General features: G+C 45.6%; 1 protein-coding gene across 4 annotated transcripts in view; it reads left to right on the top strand.

Moving 5' to 3' along the window:
* The window catches only part of LOC119449417 (tuberin-like), a 138,474-nt gene that overhangs the window by 74,973 nt on the left and 41,938 nt on the right, over positions 1 to 21,563 (top strand). For all 4 annotated transcript variants that reach the window (XM_049665190.1, XM_037712585.2, XM_049665189.1 and 1 more), the window contains 3 exons: positions 2,349 to 2,749; positions 7,595 to 7,697; positions 10,694 to 10,988. In XM_049665190.1, coding sequence (XP_049521147.1) covers positions 2,349 to 2,749; positions 7,595 to 7,697; positions 10,694 to 10,988 — 799 coding nt within the window. The remainder of the gene's footprint in view (positions 1 to 2,348; positions 2,750 to 7,594; positions 7,698 to 10,693; positions 10,989 to 21,563) is intronic.

Here is a 21,563-nt window from a genome sequence, read left to right as displayed (position 1 = left end):
TGAGCCCCCAGCCACACCAAATGGCATCCTTGTGAACTCGAAGGTGCCCTTGTGACATATGATTGCCGTCTTCTCAACATCTTATTCCTGTAGTAGAATTTGGAAGAACCCTTGGGTCAGGTCAAAGCTTGTAAACCATTGAGCCAACAGCTGAGCTGATCTGAGCCAACAGCTGAGCTGAGTCCCAGCTGAGCCAACAGTCAATCAGTGCGAGGCATTGGGCACACTGGTACTTTCATGCGAGAATTCAAGGTTCTTTAGTCAACAGCCACGCGATAGCCTCCGGACTTCTTTCCCACCAGGACCGGTGTACTTGTCCAGCTACTTATGCTGCGCCTGATTAGGCCTGCATCCAGCATCTCATCCAGGCAGGCTTCCATGATGCGTTGATTTTTAGTATTGACTGGGCGCAGCTTTGTGTGCACTGGGGTGCCGTCGCCGGTATCGAGACTGCTCATTGAGCATGGTACAACCGAGCAACTTTGTGAACAGCACCTTGTACTCTACCAGCAGACCCCTGAACTAGTCCATTACTTCTGCCTGCTGTCCTGAGCTATCGACTGTGTTGCATGCCACAGAGTCTGGGTCTTGCTCGAACAGCCTTGGAAGGCGATTGGAATTCACCATAGGATCCAGGGCAACCTTTTCCCAGGTTTGGCAAATGCGACAAGTTGTGACTCCATACCTATAGTCCACACTCCCAAACCAATGTGCCAGGACATGCCAGTGACTGTGAAGAAGTCTCTGCGAAGCACAATGTCCTGGCACAGGTCAGGCAGACAAAGAAATTTTTGAACCCGGTAGCCGTCATCCCACTTTATTCTGCATTTGTTGGCAACGGAGCTTAGGATCCAACCTGATGCCAGGGGAAGTGTTAGAGTGTCGTGCTTCTTCTTTGCTCCTGAAGAGCACGCTGCACTGGTGGCCAGTAGACCAAGGAGACTCGCGCTGGGCCCAGTGTTCAGCAGGGTGCGGAATGTCTTGCTGCCTATTCGAACATCTAGGAACGGCTCCTTCCTTCTGGCTGCAGATGCAATTTGCATAGCGGTGTTGTAGGCACCCACCGGAACAGTACCTACTGGCGCCCGTTTCCCAAGCACTGCACCTGGAAGTGCTCTGGCCGGCTGCACTGTAAGCAAATGGCGTGGTCCTGGTGCCATCCACTTGTGCAGTTGCGTACAATGTGGCTGACACCGCCACATCGTCGGCAAACAATTTGGTTTGGTGGTTGCTGGGGTCGACGTCCCGATGGTGGTTGATATGTTGGCATACTGATAGGTTGAGCCTGAACTACGGGCCACTGGTCCCAATGGTATGAAGGTTGCACTGCTGCGGGGTGAAGGGGCCACGTGTTTGAAAGAACACGAAAAACGTAAGGAAATAAAAAAGCGTATACAGTCGAACCCACTTCTAACGATGCCGGTTTTTATAATATATCTGATATAACAATGAACAGTGGGTGCACTGTCAACTTTTTTTGTATGTGTTCTATTGTAAAATGAACCTCTTACTACAGTGCTCTCATGCAGCGTTATCAGTTATAACAATTAAATATTGCTACTGGGTGCATGTGCTGAAAGAAAAAAATGCAAATTCACGAAAAAAAAAAATGCAAACTGCTTCGTCACATCCACCTTATTGCTGCGCACCCTGTACAGCACGCCTTTATTGCATTGCCTTGAAAAAAAAGAGAAAAAAATGCAAGCAGCTTTTTTACACACGCCTTTGTGCAGCACAGCGTGCCTGCATCTCATCGCTGGCCTTGCGCACCCTCTCTCGTCGCCCTTCCACCGTCTTGCCGACGACGTTAGAGGGGAGACAAGAGGGGGGGAGTTGGGGGGGAGGCAGGAGGGAGGTGACGAAGGCATGCTGTGCGGGGTGTGTGGCACAAAGGCGGGTGTGAAGTGACACTTTATTTTTCCTTTTTCTGAATTTTGTGTTCCTTTCCTTTTTCAGTGCAAGCATCCAATAGCCAGATTTAGTTATTATAGCCGATAATACGGCATAGGAACATTGTAGTAAGTGGTTTATTTTATCATAGAACACAAAAAATTACAGCACAGCAGCTGCTCATTGTTACATCCATGTCCATATTCATATAAGTGGGTTCGACTGTACTTTTGGTTTAATCAAAATGCTTGAATGTTTGTCCTCTCTGCCTTTTTTATGCAACCCGTTTATAACAATGAAATTTTCTTGGCTCTTGAATGTTGCTATTAGTAGGTTAGACTGTACTGCCACTGATCCTTGTGGTGTCTGCACCAGAATGCATTCTGGTAATATTATTTTTATGGGATGCTGTGTATAAAACATCAACCAGGCCAGAACTAAGGTCACTGGTTTTGCAGGTTGCTGACCGCAAGTTGCTAGACAAGGTGCGCACTGCTGGTGGGGAGGCTCTGCTCTATCCAGTGGCCAGTGCACTGGTGTTATACCGAGCAGAGTTGGATGCTCAGTCACCACTTTTGCTGCTGCATGTGCTAGAGTCTGGGCTTGGCTGCAAGCCGGCAGCAGCATTGTGCCTGCGGGCACTTGCCCTGGCAGCCCTGGAGCTGCGACCAGCCACGGCCAAGATACTGCCTGAGCTGCTGCAGCGGCTTGCTCAGCTGTCGCCCACTGTGGCAGTATCACTGCCTGTGCTCGAGTTCCTCGCCTGCCTAATCCGTGTGCCCCAGCTCTACGCCAGTTTTGTGGCTGCCGAGTATCGAAAGGTGTTTGCCATTGCCCTGCCATACACCAATCCAGCAAGGTGAGCAAGCTGCCTTTTTGGGGGCCTGAATGTCACCTTTAACACACTCCAGCTCATAATTTATAATCCACACAACCATACAAACAGAGTTTGGTTCTTGCTTCCAACTTGGCCAATTGGGTTCATATCTATTACCCAGCACTCTTTGCATGCTGACTTAAAATTTATATCACGACTAACCAAAGCTGGCTGGAATGTAGTGCAATAGGATTTCTAGAGGTTTCCTTGCTGTTTCAGGAGAAACACATATGCTGGCAGTACTCCCCTAGGTCTTCAAAACCATTGCTAAACATTTCATCCAAGCATTCTAAAATTGTAAAAATCAGAATTGCCATGTCATGCCTTAAGTCCTCTCACCAAATCGTGTGCGCACAAAATGAGCACCAGCTTCAATGCGCAGGTTACGCGTCTGTAAGAAGTAGGTTATCCTCGCATTGCAGTAGCCACTGCCGCGGAATGCTTACAAAAGTCCATCATTTTGTCAAGTTCAAACCTGATTGTAGAAAGCAATAATAACAAGAAAAGCGTTGTCTGTATTCCATACACCCATTCCTTATCGCACAGGCTAAAAAAGTGGGAAGTAGATACAGTGTTAACATTGTTTTTACGGCTGCCAATAAGCTAGGTTAGATTTGTACCACCGTGCAGGGAAAGAATGAGGAGGTAAAATGCAAAAGGCAGACTGACGTGCTTCGTAAAACAAATAAATTTACGGACTGCCATACTGGTGTGGTATAGTGTTCCTTTCAGCTGTGGCTGCTTCTACGTAGGGAAGACAGGCCGTTGTGTTAATCAGAGATTAATAGAGCATAAAAAGTTGTTAACCAGAGAATCGCCATCTAATCTTTCTTTTCACTGTCAAGACTGTAAATGCATGCCTAAATTCGATGAATGCACTGTTTTTACAAGAACGAGAGAAAGCCAGAGAAAGCACAAGAACGAAGAAATGCGTCTAGTGGTTAAAGCCTGGCATATCAAGAGTAGTGGAAGCGCTTGCATGAGCTAGCCTTCGGTTAACTTGCCTAAAGAAGAAATGAAATGCTTAAACAGTTATGTCTTGCATAGGCTTGCACGTGTGCCTGATTAACAGGTGGTGCTACCATACCTGAGCATGTGCAGATAAGTTTTGTGTCTACGTTCTTTTTCGTCACAGTGCGCCTTTCAGTTGATAGTCGGCATCTGTGTTGTCTGGTTCTCTTCTCTTGTGTCCGTGTCAGCACATCTTACCTTATTTCACAAAGAGTCCATACCAAATAGCTCAATTTTCTGTAGTTATAATGGTTTGTGATACTCACTTGCCTCTGTCTAATCTTGCTTCTGTTGTCTGTAGTTACTGTTTTTCTGGTAGCTGTTTCACTTCTTCATATAAAATCGGCGCATTTGATTATAAAGCCTCAGTAGAAAGCAAGTGCTTGCCTTTGTCCTGTCAACGTCCTCATTTAACCTTCGCGCTGTACGCTCAAGATGCGCACCTTAGCTTTTGCACCATAAAATCCATCAATCAGGCTCAAATGCAAATGCCTGTAGGTTCTCTGGACCCACAGGATGCATTCTTACTGGGAATGACCCGTCAATGTCAATCTTCTTTCTCCTCCCCCCCCCCCCCCCCCCCCCTGTGAGTGTGTGTGTGCAGATGTACAAATGATGTGAGTCATAAGCCAGTGTTTGAAGGTTGCATTTAAGCAAATGTGAACCACGGAATTGCGAAGTAGTTAAAGCTGTTTTGTACTTATTTGAAGAAAAGGCAACAAAGGTTTCAGATGCACCTCCTTATAATCTTAAAGTGGTAGTATACAACAGTTGAGTGGTATTGGACAGTTATTTGGCACAAGTCAGCAACACTGGGCTGAGAACTTGCATTAAATGTAGCCTATCCAAAAATTATCAAAAGAAAATTATGAAAACTTGTGTACACACACAATGTTCAGATGACTGATCATTTTTTTATTTATTTATACAATACTGCAGGCCTTGGTGTGGCCAAGCAGGAAGGGGCATACAAAAAATATTAAAGCATAATACTAACATTAACTGCTACAGTGGAATCTCGATGATACAAATTTTTCTGTGGTCCCGGCTGAGCCTCATTACTTTGCAACATGCTAGAGAACGGTTGTTACGAATCGATTTTCGACCCGCGTTGGTTGATACGAATAAACGCCGCCCCACCGACGGCCGCGAAAGAGAACAGCGCGCAGTCACGGGCTTTCTCCCTTTCTCTTTTGGTGCGGAGGCGCGGATGCGGCGCCGGACAGCGCGAAGGCCACGACTGGGCGCGAAGAGTTTGACACGGTGGCGCTTTTCTTGCTTTTGTGCGCGGCCGCTGCAGCAAGCGAAGGTTCGTGCGGTCTACCGCTTCAACGGAAACTGAGGGGCGTAAGCACAGCGCATACCCCCCCCCCCTCCCTCCTTCCCTCCTTCCTGCGCTGCCTTCCCACTTTGCTCCTTTCGGTGGGAGATTGCGTCGCCAGTTACCCTTGCGCCCGGTTGCAAGATACGCATTTGATGCCCCGCAGCACAGCGTCGCCCCCCCCCCCCCCCCGCCGGCCTTTCGCGCGACGGAAGCAGGGCCGGGCTCAACTGGCGCGCCCGGCCGTGACGGAAGTCGCGTTTGCTCTCCCCTGTGCGCTCGCTCTCCGTGCGTGAACGCACGCGTCCCCTGCACGAAAGGCTCGCTTTCACTCTCACATATGGTGCGCGGTGACGATTTTATTGCCCTTGGACTCATGCTCCACGTCTCGTGCTCTTCCTCTGCATCGCCTTCGTTGATCTCCTCTCTCGTCGGTGGGCGCACCTCGTTGAGAAGCGTGCTCGCTACTGCCCTTGTCGGCGAGATTTTCCAGCGGAAGCCGCATTATAACCGGTATTTCGTCTCATGCCGCTGCACTGTAAGCGGTATGCATATACATGGAGTTCTATGGGAGGGTAAACGGGAGTTGGAAAAGGCCGTGTTCTAGCCGGTTCTGCTCTATAAACAGTTACGTTATAAGTGATCTATACTGTAAATGCTTTTTACGTGCGCGTGCCTGAGTGAGTTCACCTCCGACTCTTTAATTTAGCTAGTTTTAATTGTGTTTCGATGATATGAATTTCGGCTAATACGAATATTTTTCGTGGCCCCGTGAGATTCGTATCATCGAGATTTCACTGTATATCATAACTGCTATAACACTGATTGCTTGAGTCCATTATTGTTTAGAACAGTGACAAGTACCCATCACGGTGGCTTAGCGGCTATAGTGTTGTGCTGCTAAGCACGAGGCTGCGGGATCAAATCCCGGTTGCGGTGGTTGCATTTCGATGGGAGTAAAATGCAAGAACGCCCATGTCCCGTGCATTGGGGGCACGTTAAAGATCCCCTTGTGGTCAAAATTAATCTGGAGTCCCCCCACTACGGTATGCCTCATAGTCAAATTGTGGTTTTTGGACATAAACCCCAGAATTAAACACTGACAAGTCTTTCAGCTAGTCAAAGCGAATCTGAATTTTAAACTGGCCATTACCTGAATTTAAAGGTGGCATCATTTAATTGGCAATTTTGGTTGGTGTCTAGCACAAACATTAAAAATAATTTTTTTATGCAATATGAAAAGAGTGCTAAATCTCCTTTTAAACACTCATTTGTTTCATGTTTCAGTCATTTCATGCTGTGAAACATGTTTCATGTTCCACTGCAGAAACACAAGGCAAAAATAAAATTGTCTTAAATTTGGTACCTGATGCAGTACACAGTTTATAGGCAATTGTTTTAGTGGTATGTATCTGTTTAGATAATGGTAAAACAGCAGGCTTCCTATAAGATCCTCTCTTTATTTCCCCCCAATCCATTGGCTCTACTTTGGGGTCCACTGCCTGTTGGCAGCACAATGAAATGAAGTCGGGAAAAGAGTAAATCTGAGCTAGTTATGATCACTTCTTCATTCTCGTCCAGGTCCTACAATTTCCAGCTGTAACAATGCTCTGAAGAGATGGTGACCAGACTTTCCAGCCTCACTGAGCTGAAGCTGTTACACCGTTTTGCACCCAGATGTGCAGGGAAGTCCACCTGCAGGATAACCCTTTTCTCAATACTGGGGTTGGCTTTCCTTAATCATAGCTCAGTTACTTTGTAGTTTGGTACCTTTAATGCTTCAGAAACTAAGATTTGTGGCCTCTCAACAGTACAGCAAGGTCATTGAAGACAGCTCACAGATGCCTTTTGTGTTCAGAAGTGCAGCCTTAGAGGTGGTGGTATAATAAAAAATGGTGTTGCACTTTGTTGCAGCATATTTTGTTCATGGTGAGCACCTTGTCACAATGCCAGTCACCACGAAAAAAAAAAAAAAAGAATGTGCTAACAGGGGCCATGTTGCATAAGAACTTTCGAGTTTAAAAAATAAATGTTCTTCTACTTTTTAGATGATGCAGATTCCATGCTTCGTAAATTGTGTTACCAACCTCTAGGTCAACTACCATCCCTGCTGTTTGCATTCTAGTTAATCCTGCGCACATTTCAAATTTTTTTGTTTATACATTTCATTCTGTGTGTGTCCTAATTTTATGAAATTTCAATCATAGGGTTTATACCACTGCAGTAAAGTAAGGTAGCGCTGATATTAAGTGAACATTAAAAAAGACATGAACGGCATCGACTTAGAGTTGTGAACAATTTGCCTTGGTTGAAATTTCACACCCACTTTGTCGTGGCATCACTCGTTGGCACAATGGTTTTGGAAGGCTGTTGGCAATTGTGGTGTGACAGGTGTATTACAAAGCACAAGGGGCACTTTCAAGTTGCAAAAATTTGTGCAAATACAGCAATTTGGAGCTGCTTTCATTTTTGCCTGCTGCTCGCTCTTCATGCAGATTCAGTGAAGTAGTGGTGGCCCTGGCCCACCACTTGGTGGCGTTATGGTTCCTCAAGTGCCGCGTTGAATTCCGCAAGGACCTTGCACCTTTCATTATGAAGGCAAGTTCTCCACACAGCTTTCACCATATTTGTGCTGACCTCAACATTCCTTAAAAGTGTACATACTTTGAAAATTGGCTGTTGCCATCCTATAACCTCTTCTGTCCCATAGTACCCAATTACGTACATTGCTCCTATTCCTTTTCAGCATAGCTCAGTTGCACGTACGTAAAATGTCCAACCCCGATTTAAAATCTGAGCTATGCAGAACTGTGTGAAAGTGGTTTAGGCACATTACTGCGGTAAGCGTTGGTGAAAATTCCCACCAATTCAGTCTAGGCCATTGTGTCATCACAGACGACAGAAGGTGACCATTAGGTACCTCTCGGTTACTGTGAGTTGGCACAAAAATAGAGGATGCAGCATAAACTAGCCAACATACCATGTAATGTCAGATCTTCATCTGTCTTTTGGCCAATAAAAACTGTTTTTATGACAAGAATCCTAAGAAGATGGTTACTTTCTCCATTTACGTGGAGACGCTGGCTCCAGTATGTAACTGGGGTATTCGATCAAAAAATTTTGTTTTCACGTTCATAATATACGAGTCGGTAATGAGAACCGCCTTCAAAAGTTAATATGCCCCTGAGTGGGCTTCGGGTCTGAGTGGGACAATTATTGTAGTCATAGTCTTTCCTCTTGGGCAGTCTACTTTAGGGATGTTTTTTTCAGCAACGTGAATCACAGGCATATTTATATGAATAATTAAAAAAATTGTATAGATGTCAATGTCTGAGTGAATGCATTGACTGATGAATGGTTTTGTAACAGATGAGCCATCACAAGACTAGAAAACAGGGTGGGGTTTTCTTTTCACAAATGGTTGCATAACCTTACAGCATTAAAGCATTTATTTAAAGTATCATATGTATTATACTTAACTTGCAAACAAGTTAAGGACCGCATAAAGAGTGATAGAACGAAAAATGTTGGGCCTAACGTAAGAGACAGGAAGAGAGCGGTGTGGATCAGAGAGCAAACGGGGATAGCCAATATTCTAATTGACATTAAGAAAAAAAAAATAAAGCTGGGCAGGTCATGTAATGTGTAAGATGGATAACCGGTGGACCATTAGAGTTATGGAATGGATGCCAAGAAAAGGGAAGTGCAGTCGAGGACGGCAGAAAACTAGGTGGGGGGATGAAGTTAGGAAATTTGCTGGCGCAAGTTGGAATCAGCTAGTGCAAGACAGGGGTAATTTGTCCTGCAGAGGCCTTCACTTATGCTTGTTGGTGGGCTGGTTGTTTTGGAATCAAGACTTAGAATCAATACAGACCTGCAGCATACAAGGTCTGTATGAAAAGTATCTGACCTTATTTATTTTAAAGAGAACTGTGGGGCACAGGTTGGCCATACTGTGCAATGTGGGAGTAGGGTTTGTGGTGTCTTTAGCCTGCTACTAGCTTGTCCTTTACTTGCATGTGCTGTTGTGTAGGAGTATTTGTGTTGAGTACTGTCGTCTTTTTTTTGGCCGATATTGAGTGAGCGAAAATGACAGAGCGAATTGAACAAGATATTGCATAAATTTATGTACAAAGCTTCGGGATAGCCAAGCAGAAGCAATTCGGAATATCTGAACAGCGTTTGTAGATGACGGTATGAAGCAGATTAAAATGGGGAATCGTTTCAAGAAAGGCCAAACATCTGTCGAATGCGAGCCGTGCTGTGGGAGGCCGTCAACAAGCTATAATGATGCGATTCTTTATGAAGTGCGAACCATGATAAGGAGGAACCATTGGTCGACTGTCGGAGAAGTTGCTCAGCTGGGGTAGAGTGTACTAGATTGGGGGAGTGGGTCCAACGTGGGCTCCCTGCTGAGGCTTTTTTTATTGAAAAGTTGGTGGCGCCACAGTCACCTTCACCTGAATGAGCGGCCCCGCGCGCCGGCCGGACGCTTGCCACGTCGGAGACCCTACCCCAGCTGCACGGAGCGTTGACAGGAGTTTCACTCTGTTGCATCTAGTTTCGATACTCAGTGGCGGAAACAGTGATTTTATTCCCCACTTACCTGTGATCAATAAAATGGAGAAAGAGCGACGGCAACGATGCAAGTGGCGCAACAACGACGGTGTGTCGAGCAGACGACAGCTACACAGCCTGTAAGCTCGCCTCAGCCAATGGGTGCTGCCAAAACCGCTGGAGCCAGTGTTTATTGGCCGCAGCTTCAGAATAAGGTGACAGCAACGCTGCCCTAATTTCAAAGTTTTTTGCATCACCTTCGACGCTTGTCAAGGCGTCCACTGGACCCACTCCCCCATTCTAGTACACTTTAGCTGGGGATAGCAATAAAGATGTTATGAATTCTGCATTTTTAGAGACAATTTGAGTATGCAGTGGGCGCAAGAAGAACTTTGCCAAAGATTTTGACAAGGGAAGGGCTGCCAGCTGCACCAGAGTAGCACAATTGTTCGTGCGGCTCATATGATTCCATTTTTTTTTTTTTTTTGGTGCGGTATAATATTTCGGTCATTTATCAAGCTTTCTAGCCTCCGGACATAAGCCCGTGCAACTTTTGCCTGTTCAGAAAAATGGAAAGGCACCTGAAAGGAATGCACTTTCAAAATTCGAGAGAACATCAAGTAAAATGCAATGGCTGCCTTGGCAGCACTTCCCGAGGAGAAGTTGCAGGACTGTTTTGAGAAGTGGAAAGAGTGTGGGACTTCATGTGTGGAATTAGGAGGGAACTATTTTGAAGGGGATTAGGATGATGAAAACACCAATTGGCTGCTTCTATTTTTTCAGGAGCATGGTTGGGTACTTTTCAGACAGGCCTTGTTTATATATGTTATATACATTGTGTAGTTTTAAAAATAAAATCTGCACTTTGAAGTAGTGTTGTGCATGCATCACTGCCTTCCACTGAATTTCATCTTGTCATTCTGCAGATTTTACTCATGGATTCAGCTTTGTCACCCATTGAGTGGGTCATGCATTTGGCAAATGATGTGGGTACAGTTGCAACTGAGCGGTGTGTCTGAGCTCTGAATGGTGTGCAGAACCTGCGTGCTCAGCTTGAGCTCGGAGAAGAGGAGAGGCGAGACCCTACAGTGGTGAAGCTGCAGGAGGAGTTGCTGGCCACCCTGGGGGACCTCGTGGCCCAGTGCAGCTTTGGCAGCTGCGGAGCACAGCCACGGCGCTCGGGTGCGGCAATGTTTCTGTTAGAGCAAGGCCGTGCACAAAGCTGGCTGCTGCCCGGACACCGACTGGTCACCATCACTACCAGCGGCTGTGCAGGCCGTCCAGCACGTCTAAGCCTCTGTGATCGTTGTGCCCTCTTCTGTCAGGAACCAGGTACCACCACCATCTAATTGTGCCCTTCCAAGCTTTACTCTCCTGCAGTGTGACAGTGCTGGTAGCTGAAAGGAACAGTCTTGTCAGATGAGCAATAGAAGCAGTTGGAGTTCCAGCACATGCTCTTAAACTCATAAAGTCTCATTCTGGTTGGCACAGGGCTGACACACGACCAAAGTATCATTTGGTAGTGATGACAGTTATGATTGATAAGAAGAGGATGGCACAGAACAACTTTAGCTCAGAAGTTGCCAGCAGATTGACCTTGCGAAGCTGCAGTGGTGTGCGACTGCTATAGGCTGCAAGCATAACTGTATGTGCCTGCTGATTTCTGTGGAATTGCCAGCACAACCTCTGTTTAAGAAATAAAAGAAACATACTATGTAAGGCAGTTCACATATATTTTAAAGAAATGTTACGAGCCTGTTACGGTATTGTGTTCATTTATGGCTGCATCCAATCACTTCTCTTCTCCACTGCTTGTGTGTGTGTGGAATAGTACACTGGGAGAACATGTGTTGTTTTCTCTGCACCATGCCCACCACTTTGTGCTGCCAATTAATGCATCTATGTGCAATATTACGAGTTCTAGAAGGTGCTGTATGTTAAGTAGGATGATTTACTTTTCACTTGAAGTCATTAGCCTTTAGAAGTTGAGACAAGCAAGAAGGACATCCAAAATTTAATGCAAGAAGATAAAGTGCATGAATAGCTTCTAGGAACAAGAGAGAATATTTCATGACTTAAAAGTAATGTGCATTCAATTGTAACCGCGATGAATAACAGGAATCGCCATGTTTAAACCTTTCAGTGTCGCTGACATACCGAAACGTTCTCCACTCTCTGCACTCAGATGTGCACAGTAGCATGAAGTTGTTGGTGAGCTACGAGGTGGTTCCACCATCTGTTGTATATTTATAGAAGCATATTTTCTCCTCTATCTGCGTTTTCTCAGTCTAGGTTTTTGTTAGCGGCTGTGGAACGCACCTCTATGGGGGTATGGTTGCACGTGCATTCGTAAATGGGAGGGGTGTTTCCAGTCTTATACACTGCTACGGTGGCAATTCTATATTCAAATATTCACGCTGTAGCCCAAGGCCACCACTCTTGCGTGTTCCTGCCATCTGTCATGTGTTTACACAATATTCTTCTTATATATATTTTTTTCATCTCCCGCTATCTTCACTACTGTGCATCTCCTTTCCAGCGACGAGGGTGTTCCTTTCATTGGTGTGCACTTTCCAGGATAGCTCTGCCCTCTGTCGTATCTCTTTTATCTGTTCCTCTCTGTTTCATCTGATGCACTCTTTCTCGGTGCTCTTTGGCCATCCCTGGCGCTTGCGCCAATACTGTAAACCCCATATGCCATCAGATCATCAGGTTGCTCTCCCTGCTTTGTCTGCTCAAGTTCGAATAAACAAAAGCATTCCTTCCTTGAGCGTGGCTGCATGATCGCTTTGAGATGGCTGCTCGTGCAGCACCTTCAGCTGTTGATTGGAGTAGTGGCTCTTCCAACTTCGAATACGAGCCAAGCTCGGACACAGAAAAGGACAGCTTGTTGTCCACCTATGGAAGAGGCTACTTATACTGCGCTGGATTCTGACCCTGACACCATGAAAAAGTACTGGGAACGTTGATGTTCGCGAGTTGGCTGCACGTTTTATTACGTTTGTCAGATAGGAATGTGAGGACCATACAAAGAGAGCATTTGCCATTATCTGTGTAATTTTTTTTCCTTCTGCATAACCAAAAATAAACCGTTGTGTTCATTTTATAATATCCAAAGAAAAAAACCGACGTTGGGGGTGCACCACCTCCGAAATATAACCGACACTGATAGGGTTAACAAATATTTTACTTTTGGTGCTTAGTTTCTTTATGTTGCAGTGTTGCACACTTGGATGAAGAATCTCAGAACAGGTCCATAACATTTCTTTCAAATTCTTGTTTTCCGGAAGGGCACACATATAGCCCGCAAGGAGGCTTCACAACTTCTTGCTTTTCTCAGAGACACTGATTTGCTGGACAAGTGGTAAATACCCCGGTGACACTGCAAGACACACTGAGGCAGAGCAACTGCTGGCCTCAATCACCAGAATAAAAATGCCTGCAGCCACAATATGCCACCATCCACAACAACCACCACCACCACTTAGATAAAACAAAGATGTCAATTAGTGCTTTTGTGCAAATACAATAGAACCTCGTTCATACTTTTTGGAAAAAAAGTGCTAGAAGAAAACGTACTAACCAGGAAAACGTACGATTCAAGATCACTAAAAATTTGCCACTCAACTGCAGTTGACATCTATTTAATGCGAAGCATTGCGTAAATTGTTGCAGCACAAGGCTTTGACGCACGGCAAGCTCAAGCGGCCAGAGATGTGCATTGTTGTTTTTGCAGCTTTGGCATGCTTACGTTCACGCTCCTCGAATTGGGCCTGGGTCAGCAGTTCTTTGAGTGGAGCATTTTGACCGGAAGTTCTGACCTGCCCACTCGGCACGAATCGAATCGGTGTGGTAGGAGACACTGATGCTGCTGAGCGTCCGAGCGACTCGAGACACACATTGTTGTTTTCTTGTTGCGTGGAAATGAGGAAATTGAAACGAAATCGAGCCGTTGAGCAACGCCGGAATACAATGCCAATGATGCCGCCAAAGCGAAGCTTGACGTTCACTTCACGCCGCCTGCAGCAGGGAATGGCAATGCGTTTGGGTTATCGCCTATTAAGAGCATGCAGTACACTTTCAACGGCACTATGCCCCACACACTGTGAAACAGATAGGTGAGGACGCTTATCGCAGTAGGGTTGGCAGTGATGGCAGTGAATGTGGGCACAGCGAACCTTGATGAGATTTGCTGCCACCAGAATAGGAAACTGAGCGCGTGCCGGCAGGAAAGCTGCTGCACGAGTGGCTACTGTTCTCGATCGCGTACGCCTCATGCCTTTCCTTCTTTACATGGGACCTAGTAGCCGGAAAAGGTATCATATGATCGCAGTTTGGCGATATTGAATGTTAGAGCAGAAAGATTGTATTTTTCGTAAATGTACGAACTGGTAAAAAAGAAGGGCAACTATTTGGCTATTTTTTTTTTTTGTTCTCGATTGTGAGCATTGGCACCGCAAAATCGTGCATAACGGGATTGTGTCAACGATGTTTTCCCACAGTTAATCAATATAACGAACTTAAATATAATGAAATTCTCGATATAATGCAGTTATTTAACTTTTTACAAGTTCTGTCCTTAGAACACCATGTATTTTTAACCTTTGAATAAAGAAGTGCGTTTAACAAGACTTAAATATTACGAAATTTCACTGTTGCCGAGAAGGAATATCAAGGCAATATAAATTGAAACTGCCCCAGGTGCAGATGGTCAAATGGTTGAATTTACATGCGGTTGCTTGCGAACGCACCTCTTAAATCGTGCGTCGTGTGACAGAGCAGCCGCTGAAGTGGAGCAGCGTCTGAAAGCATGAGTAGTGGCACTAGAACTAAATGCATTTCGATGGAGGCGAAATGCAAAAACGCCCATGTGCTTGCATTGTAGTGCACGTTAAAGAACCCCAGGCGGTCAGAATCAATCCGGAGCCCTCCACTACGGTGTGCCTCATAATTGGAACTGGTTTTGGCACATAAAACCCCAGAATCAATCTAATCAAGACCCTCTCGCCGTCATGTTCCGTGTAAAGTCCAGGTGCGATGAGATCATAACTGCACGATGTGCTCTGTGGGTGCGAGGGAAAGCATGTGAGGGTGAGACGAGAAGGATGGGGGCTTGGTGCACACCATCTTCCCGCACACGCAAAGGGGAAGGTGTGCGAGCGTAACATGGTCAAAAGAGAGAAAAAAGGGAGGGAAAGAAAGGGAGATTAGCCAGTGTGAGTACCGGCTGTCTACCTTGTGCTGGGAAAAAGGGTAAAGGGAATAAAAGGTGATGGAAGAAACGAAAATTAAATTAAGTAAAAAAGTTTTACACAATAATGCGATGCTGCGTGCTAAACTTTCAAAGTCGGTCGCACAATTCACAAGTCCTTAGAACTTGAGCAGAGAATTTAAGGCCTTCAGTGCCAAAACCCAGCTGGACCAGTGTCCTAGAACTTAAGGGGCGATAGTCCAGTTTTACAAGTGTGGTCGTGAGCACTTTTCTTGCCACATTGTAATGGGGACAGTCACAGAGGAGGTGCTTGATCGTCTCCTCGCAGCCACAGTTGTCGCAAGCGGGGCTGTCGGCCATTCCAATGCAGAAGGAATAGGTGTTCGTGAATGCCACGTCGAGTCACAGGCAGCACCGAAGTGTAACTTTCAGGTGAAACTGCGACTTTTAAAGTGAAGCTTTTGTTGCTGGCCATTCCATGGTTTTGCGCCTTGGTCTATTGGTCGATCGGTTGCTGGTCAGGTTCTTCTTGTCAAGTAGATTCCTCCTCTCTTAAAGAAAAAACAATTGCGTCCAGTGACGGGACTCGAACCTTAGTTCTAACCATTAGGCCACTATTTTTTTTTTTTTAATTTCATGGTACTATTTACTTTAAGCATGCATAACTCCTGCGGAAAACAAACACAATCGCATCTTTGCTTCTTTCATGCCAACACCAACTAGCTGTTTTAGATGGTTGCCACGTGTTGATTATGATGATGATTTCCCTACTATGGCACATACCCACAGCACGGGATTTTTCTAGAAGCGTGTCTACGTGTTGATTATTATGACAACGATTTCCATACAATGACATGTACCCATAACGGTTGGGGGGAAGGCGTTGTCTGAGAAGTGAACAGTACATATTGGGCTAACGCCAACTAGGTCCTTGAGATGATCGCCATATGTCGATGATAATTATAATTTTCATACTATGGCCCATACCCGCAACAAGGTATTGGCCAGGAAACAGCCAGTACATTTAAAATAAGAAAAAATGAAGAAATACAAGTCAATATACAAGTCAATACAAATATAGTCACATACAAGTCAATAGAGAGTTTTAGTATAGCGGAAAACAGCAAACGCAAGGATTTAGCGTTAGCGTTGCTGCAAACTGTGCATGCGCAGAACCTAAACGTAGCCAGAATTCTTACGTACGTACTTCCGGAATATTCCGCATTTCCGTATTCCGTATTTCCGGAATATAGTGTTCAACACTAACGGACGCAAAGGATTCCGTACGTAGGGCAAGATGGCGGCGCCTGTTGAAGCGAGAGCCGTCCACTTCGGATCTATCGAGCCGTCGGCCTGCATTGTTCGGCTCATTCGTTCCCCACTAATGCTCGTATTTGCTTTAGATTTGTGTGATGATGCTTCGACAGCAGTGTACAGGTGACAAATGAACGTTGTTTTCGATATATGTTCTCGATTAGCGGCGGAGTAGGCTTAACGAGAGGGTTTGCTCATGTTTGCTGTATCAGCCTCGAGATGGCGCCCAAGTGTATTTGCGTTAGCGTTAGCGTTTTGCTCCGTTCCACTATTCTAAAGCACTACCTTGTACCGTGCAGTGGAGCCTTTCTTTGCGTTAGCGTTGCGTCGCACGCTAATGCTAACGTAAGCGTTTTCCACTGTAATAAAGTTCCCTAATACAAGCTGCAGGTGTACAAGTACCTAGGGGAAGTGCTTCGCGTCGTCTGCTGCAGTGCTGAAGCGTGCCGCTCTTGCTTTGTTGCGAAGTAAACTTCGCTAAACGCAGGCGACCGAGTGCCCTAGGCGGCGGCGCGGATAAGCATGCTTCACTAACTGGAGCATTTTCCGGCTGATTTTGTCTGCAGCTTGTGAACAGCCTGCTTAGTCAGTATGCATAAACATAAACAAGCTTCTTAACACATAAACGACTTAGCATCTTTTTTTTGTAAGTGATGTGAGGGTAAAAGAATACAGTTGTTTTTTGCGCCCTCTTTATTAGGCTCGGGGCCATTTTATTTTACTGCCACAGCTGTCGATGTAGTGCATCCGCAGAAACCCATCAGGAGCGCTTTTCGTGATTAGGGTGACGTGATGAGCCTACCACGCCATGTCGCGCTTCTCTTGATGATATAATGAAGAAAACGACCAACACCTGCCATAAATTTTCTATTAAAGTTTCTATTAAAGCTAGGTTCAGTCATGCATGTATATTTGATCATGTTTGTCATCGATTCTACCATTAAGGAGGGCAAAAAGAGTGCTTCAGCAGTAACTAAGGAGTGACATCCGCTGCTCCGCGGCTGTCTTATTGAGGTGTAATGTCGCTCGCAGGTGTGCGTAGATCGCTTTACGTGATGCACGAAACTGCTCTGTCCGGTATAGCAAGCTGGTTTGGCAGTAATTTTACGCCCCACTTTCATTTGCTACATCCAATAAAATATGCAAATTTTGCTTGTCACACCTTATGTAAAATTGCGGAAGCAGTGCCGGTCCATTGTCGCATACCTGACGCGGGAAGTCCCATTCTCATTTAGAGGAATCATCGATCAATCATTTCATAACATTGATAAGCTGATGAAGTAGGTGGGGCAGACGTTTTTATATATATATATTCTTAGAGCCAATGCATGCAGCATGCGAATGCTGTTTCTGTCCATCTTCAATAGGTGGTTGGAGCTAAAAATCTAGTATAATCAACGTGTGTGCTTTTGTAGCTTACATTACGTCTTGCCGGGTAATTAAGTCATTATTCGCTTCCACTTCATTTCATTGGAAAAGGTCATATGCATATCCTCACTAACGTTTAAAAATTCTGTAGGGCATACGTCCCGGAGCGACTAATGACCTCTGCTTTATGTCATAGAGGTGGGCACAGGGTAAATTTGGCGAGTAAGATGAATTGATTTATCTTTTTTTCTGAAGGGGGACATAAGGGGGGGGGGGGGGGCTGGGCTGAATGGGTAAAGCTTAGATATGAATACCGGCAAAGGAATGCTGGCCGCGGACAAGCCATACTGTTACCATCGTGGGGAAGTCGCTGGCCTGGTGTCGTTTGCCGACCACCTGCTTGTGGTCGGCAAACGGGCTGGCCATTTAGAAAAGCCAATCCTGGTCAGACTCAGATGGCTGAGATCAGGTCGTTTACTTTTTAGCTGACCATGGGCATCAGCCTGATCTACCACTGAGCTCATTTTCTTGCTTGGGTCATGGTAACCTCTCTTATCAGCATACGATGCTGATACGCTACTGCCAACGACTGCTTGACTAAGTGGTTGGTCGCTCACAAGTGAAAGACTCTGGCGTGTTTCGTTAAAGCGAAAGACACATGAAAAGCGCTCCTGATGGGTTTCTCCGGATGCTTTGCACCGACAGCTGTGGCAGTAAAATAAAATGACCCCTAGCCTAATAAAGAGGGCATAAGAGATAACTGTGTTCTTTTACTCTCATCACTTAAAAAAAATGCTATATCGTTTGTGCTGAGGAGCTTGTTTACCTTTTATGCATATTGACTAAGCAGGCTGTTCACAAGCTGTAGACAAAAGCAGCCGGAAAATGCTCCAGTTAGTGCAAGCGTGCTTTCCCGCGATGCCGCCTATGGCGCTTTGTCGCCTGCGTTTAGTGAAGTTTACTTCGCACAAAGCAAGAGTGGCACGCTTCAGCGCTGTAGCAGACGACACGAAGCACCTCCCCGAGGTCCCTGTGTGCCTGCGCCGCTTTGCTTCGATGTGCGGCTGCACCGGACGGACTGCTGAGCCGTGTTCACCCTAAGAATGGACAACCCTGTACATGGCGCGAAAGGCAGATATGGCAAAGATGTGTGGCAAGCAGACGAGTGCGGGGCCTCAAACTTCTTTTTTTTTCGACGTGTTTTGCACTTATTTTAAAGGCAAGCTTTATATGGCTAGGTGAAACGAAAAAGCGTCTGTTAGTTGCCTGTCCACAGAAAACTATCATCATCAGCATTGGCTCGAGCGTCATCGTCTTCTCCCACAGCTGGCTTTTTGGTGCCCCTCGGGTTGCGCTCGTGCTCATGCTCGGCATGCGATCGTGCCACTGCTCCTGTGTCCATCGTCACTGTCTTCTTCCACAGATGGCTGCATTGCCGCTCATCATTCTAGCGTAGCATTTTACTTCTCTTTTGTCGTTGTAATGGAGAGGCCGCGTTTAGGGGTATGAGCCATTCATTGTCTTACGTAACAGACAGATTTAATTTTGAAGCAATTTAATTTCGAAGAATCGCAAGTGGCATTGGGCAGTGAATGCTGCTAACCACGCTGCCGAGCAAACTCGAGAGAGAGAGAGAGAGAGAGACAAAACTTTATTTTGATGGGGCACGGAGAAGCGTCTATCTCCGTGGTGGGTGGAGCCTTCAGTCCAGGGCCCCAGCGGCAGGTGGCAGCAGTTTCGGCTCTGGCGATAAGCTTTCGCTGATCCTCCAGTGCCGAGCTGGTCAGCACCATCTCCCACTGCTCGTGCGTTGCGTTTCGATGTGGGGAGTTATTGGAGATATTTTGGCATGCCCATGTGGTGTGATAGAGGGTAGCTCGCTCTGTACAAAAAGGACAAAGGGGCTGATAAAGGGTGGGGTACATCGCGTGAAGGAGCGTGAGGTGAGGATAGGTGTTGGTCTGGAGTTGCCTCCAGGTCGTGGCTTCAGCTCTGGTGAGGGATGAGTGCGGTGGCGGCATCGTTCTTCTCGAAAGGCGGTAGTGCTGCAGTATATCGTAGTAAGTTTGTAGTGTGTCTGGACTTGGGTCTCCTGGCGTCTCTTGCAGTGCCCGGTTGCAGTGACTTCGGGCTATCGTGTGTGCACGATGGTTTCCGCTGACGCCTTCATGTCCCGGTGTCCAAATTATCGTGGTGCGGGGTATTTTGTTGAGGTGGTGTAGAATATCGCATGCGATTTTATGTAAATGGCCGTTCGCGTAGGCTCGACATGCTGACTGACAGTCTGTAAGAATATATAGCAAGAATTTTTCTGGAATTTCAAGTTTGTTAAACTGAGGTTCGACTTGGCCATATTCTTTCACACTTGTTCTGTCTAGCTTTCAAGCCACCAGTAGCACCTAATTGTGTCACTTTGATTAAGAGCCGCTCAGCACTGTTGACATGTACAAGTACTACAGTCGATATAACAAAGTCATTGGCACTTTACTTCGTTATACAGCAAAACCCACTTATAATAATACCGGTTTGAGCCCGATAGCTCGAGAACTCGAGAGATCGAATGCAAGCAACTACGGGGCATACCGTCAGTGATGTCCTTCTCTCTGTCGTAGCCGAACGTGTGTGTAACCTCATTAAGAAGCACAAAGATGTAACCAATAATTGAGAAATACGTTAATGAACCGTCGGGATTAACCCAGTGATAAACACCGGGGCCGCACATTTCAGCTTTGCTGGTTAACCATCTGTACGAAGTGCTTGGGCGGTGACCTTTTCTTTTTTTTTTCATCGCGCGCACCTAGTAGCCATATTTAATTGTTATGACAGATAAGATGGCATGGGAGACCATTCTAGTAAGCAGTTTATTTTACCATAGAACGCATACAAAAGCTGATGGTGCATGGGCTGCTCACCGTTATATTACATATATTGTTCAAACTGGTATTATTATAAGTGGGTTTTGCTGTATAACGAAGTAAAGTGCCAATTTTACCGACTTTGTTATATCGACTGTAGTACTTGTACATGTCAACAGTGCTGAGCGGCTCTTAATCAAAGTGACACAATTAGGTGCTACTGGTGGCTTGAAAGCTAGACAGAACAAGTGTGAAAGAATATGGCCAAGTCGAACCTCAGTTTAAGGAACTTGAAATTCCAGAAAAATTCTTGCTAGATCAAGGTTTTTATGGTTTAGCAGGGAAATACCTTTATCAGCATTATAATCAGCCTGTATTTATGTCCACTGCAGGATGAAGGCCTATCCGTGCGAGCTCCAATTACCCCTGTGTTGCGCTGATTCCAACTTGCGCCTGCAAATTTCCTAACTTCATCACCCCACCTTTTTTTCTGCCGTCCTCGACTGTGCTTCCCTTCTCTTGGTAACCATTCTGTAATGGTCCACCGGTTATCCATTCTACGCAATTACATGGCCTGCCCAGCTCATTTTTTTCTCTTAATGTGAAATATCTGCTATATGTTTATATAGTTTATAATGCCTTTATATGTTTTTATAAAAGCTGTGTTGACTATCCTACTTTGAAGAGGCATCTTTTGTTGTGACTTCAATAAATATTAGAGCAATGATCATCTGCTTGGAGTGTCCAAGCTCAGTCTGTGCAATTGCATCATGTGTAAAGGTGTAACCACATTGCTGCACCATAAGTAGAGTCCTCTGTTTGCAGCGCAGTAAAATATCATTAAATTCTAGAGCTCATCACTTTAAAGAAAGCAGGCCATGGTAATATTCCTTTCAGGCACTGTGTTCACAATTGTGCACGCCAAGATAGTGCATCAAAAGCAAGAGTACTGATGAAAATAATGATATTTAAATCTTGTCGCATACATTTGGAAACACTTCTGTTTGGACCTGTGCTGCAAGTTGAGTAATGCGTGTAAAGTGTTTTAGTAAAACAAGTTGAAAGGTAGACGGGTGGGTGTTTGCACTGGGTCAGTATGTCGTCATGAAGCGGGTTCACTTCTTTAATTGTTTTTCACAATGTTTTACGTCAGGCGTA

Source organism: Dermacentor silvarum, chromosome 4 (genome assembly GCF_013339745.2).
Source record: "Dermacentor silvarum isolate Dsil-2018 chromosome 4, BIME_Dsil_1.4, whole genome shotgun sequence".
NCBI classification, from domain to species: Eukaryota; Metazoa; Arthropoda; class Arachnida; order Ixodida; family Ixodidae; genus Dermacentor; species Dermacentor silvarum.
This window is presented reverse-complemented; position numbering and strand designations above follow the sequence as displayed.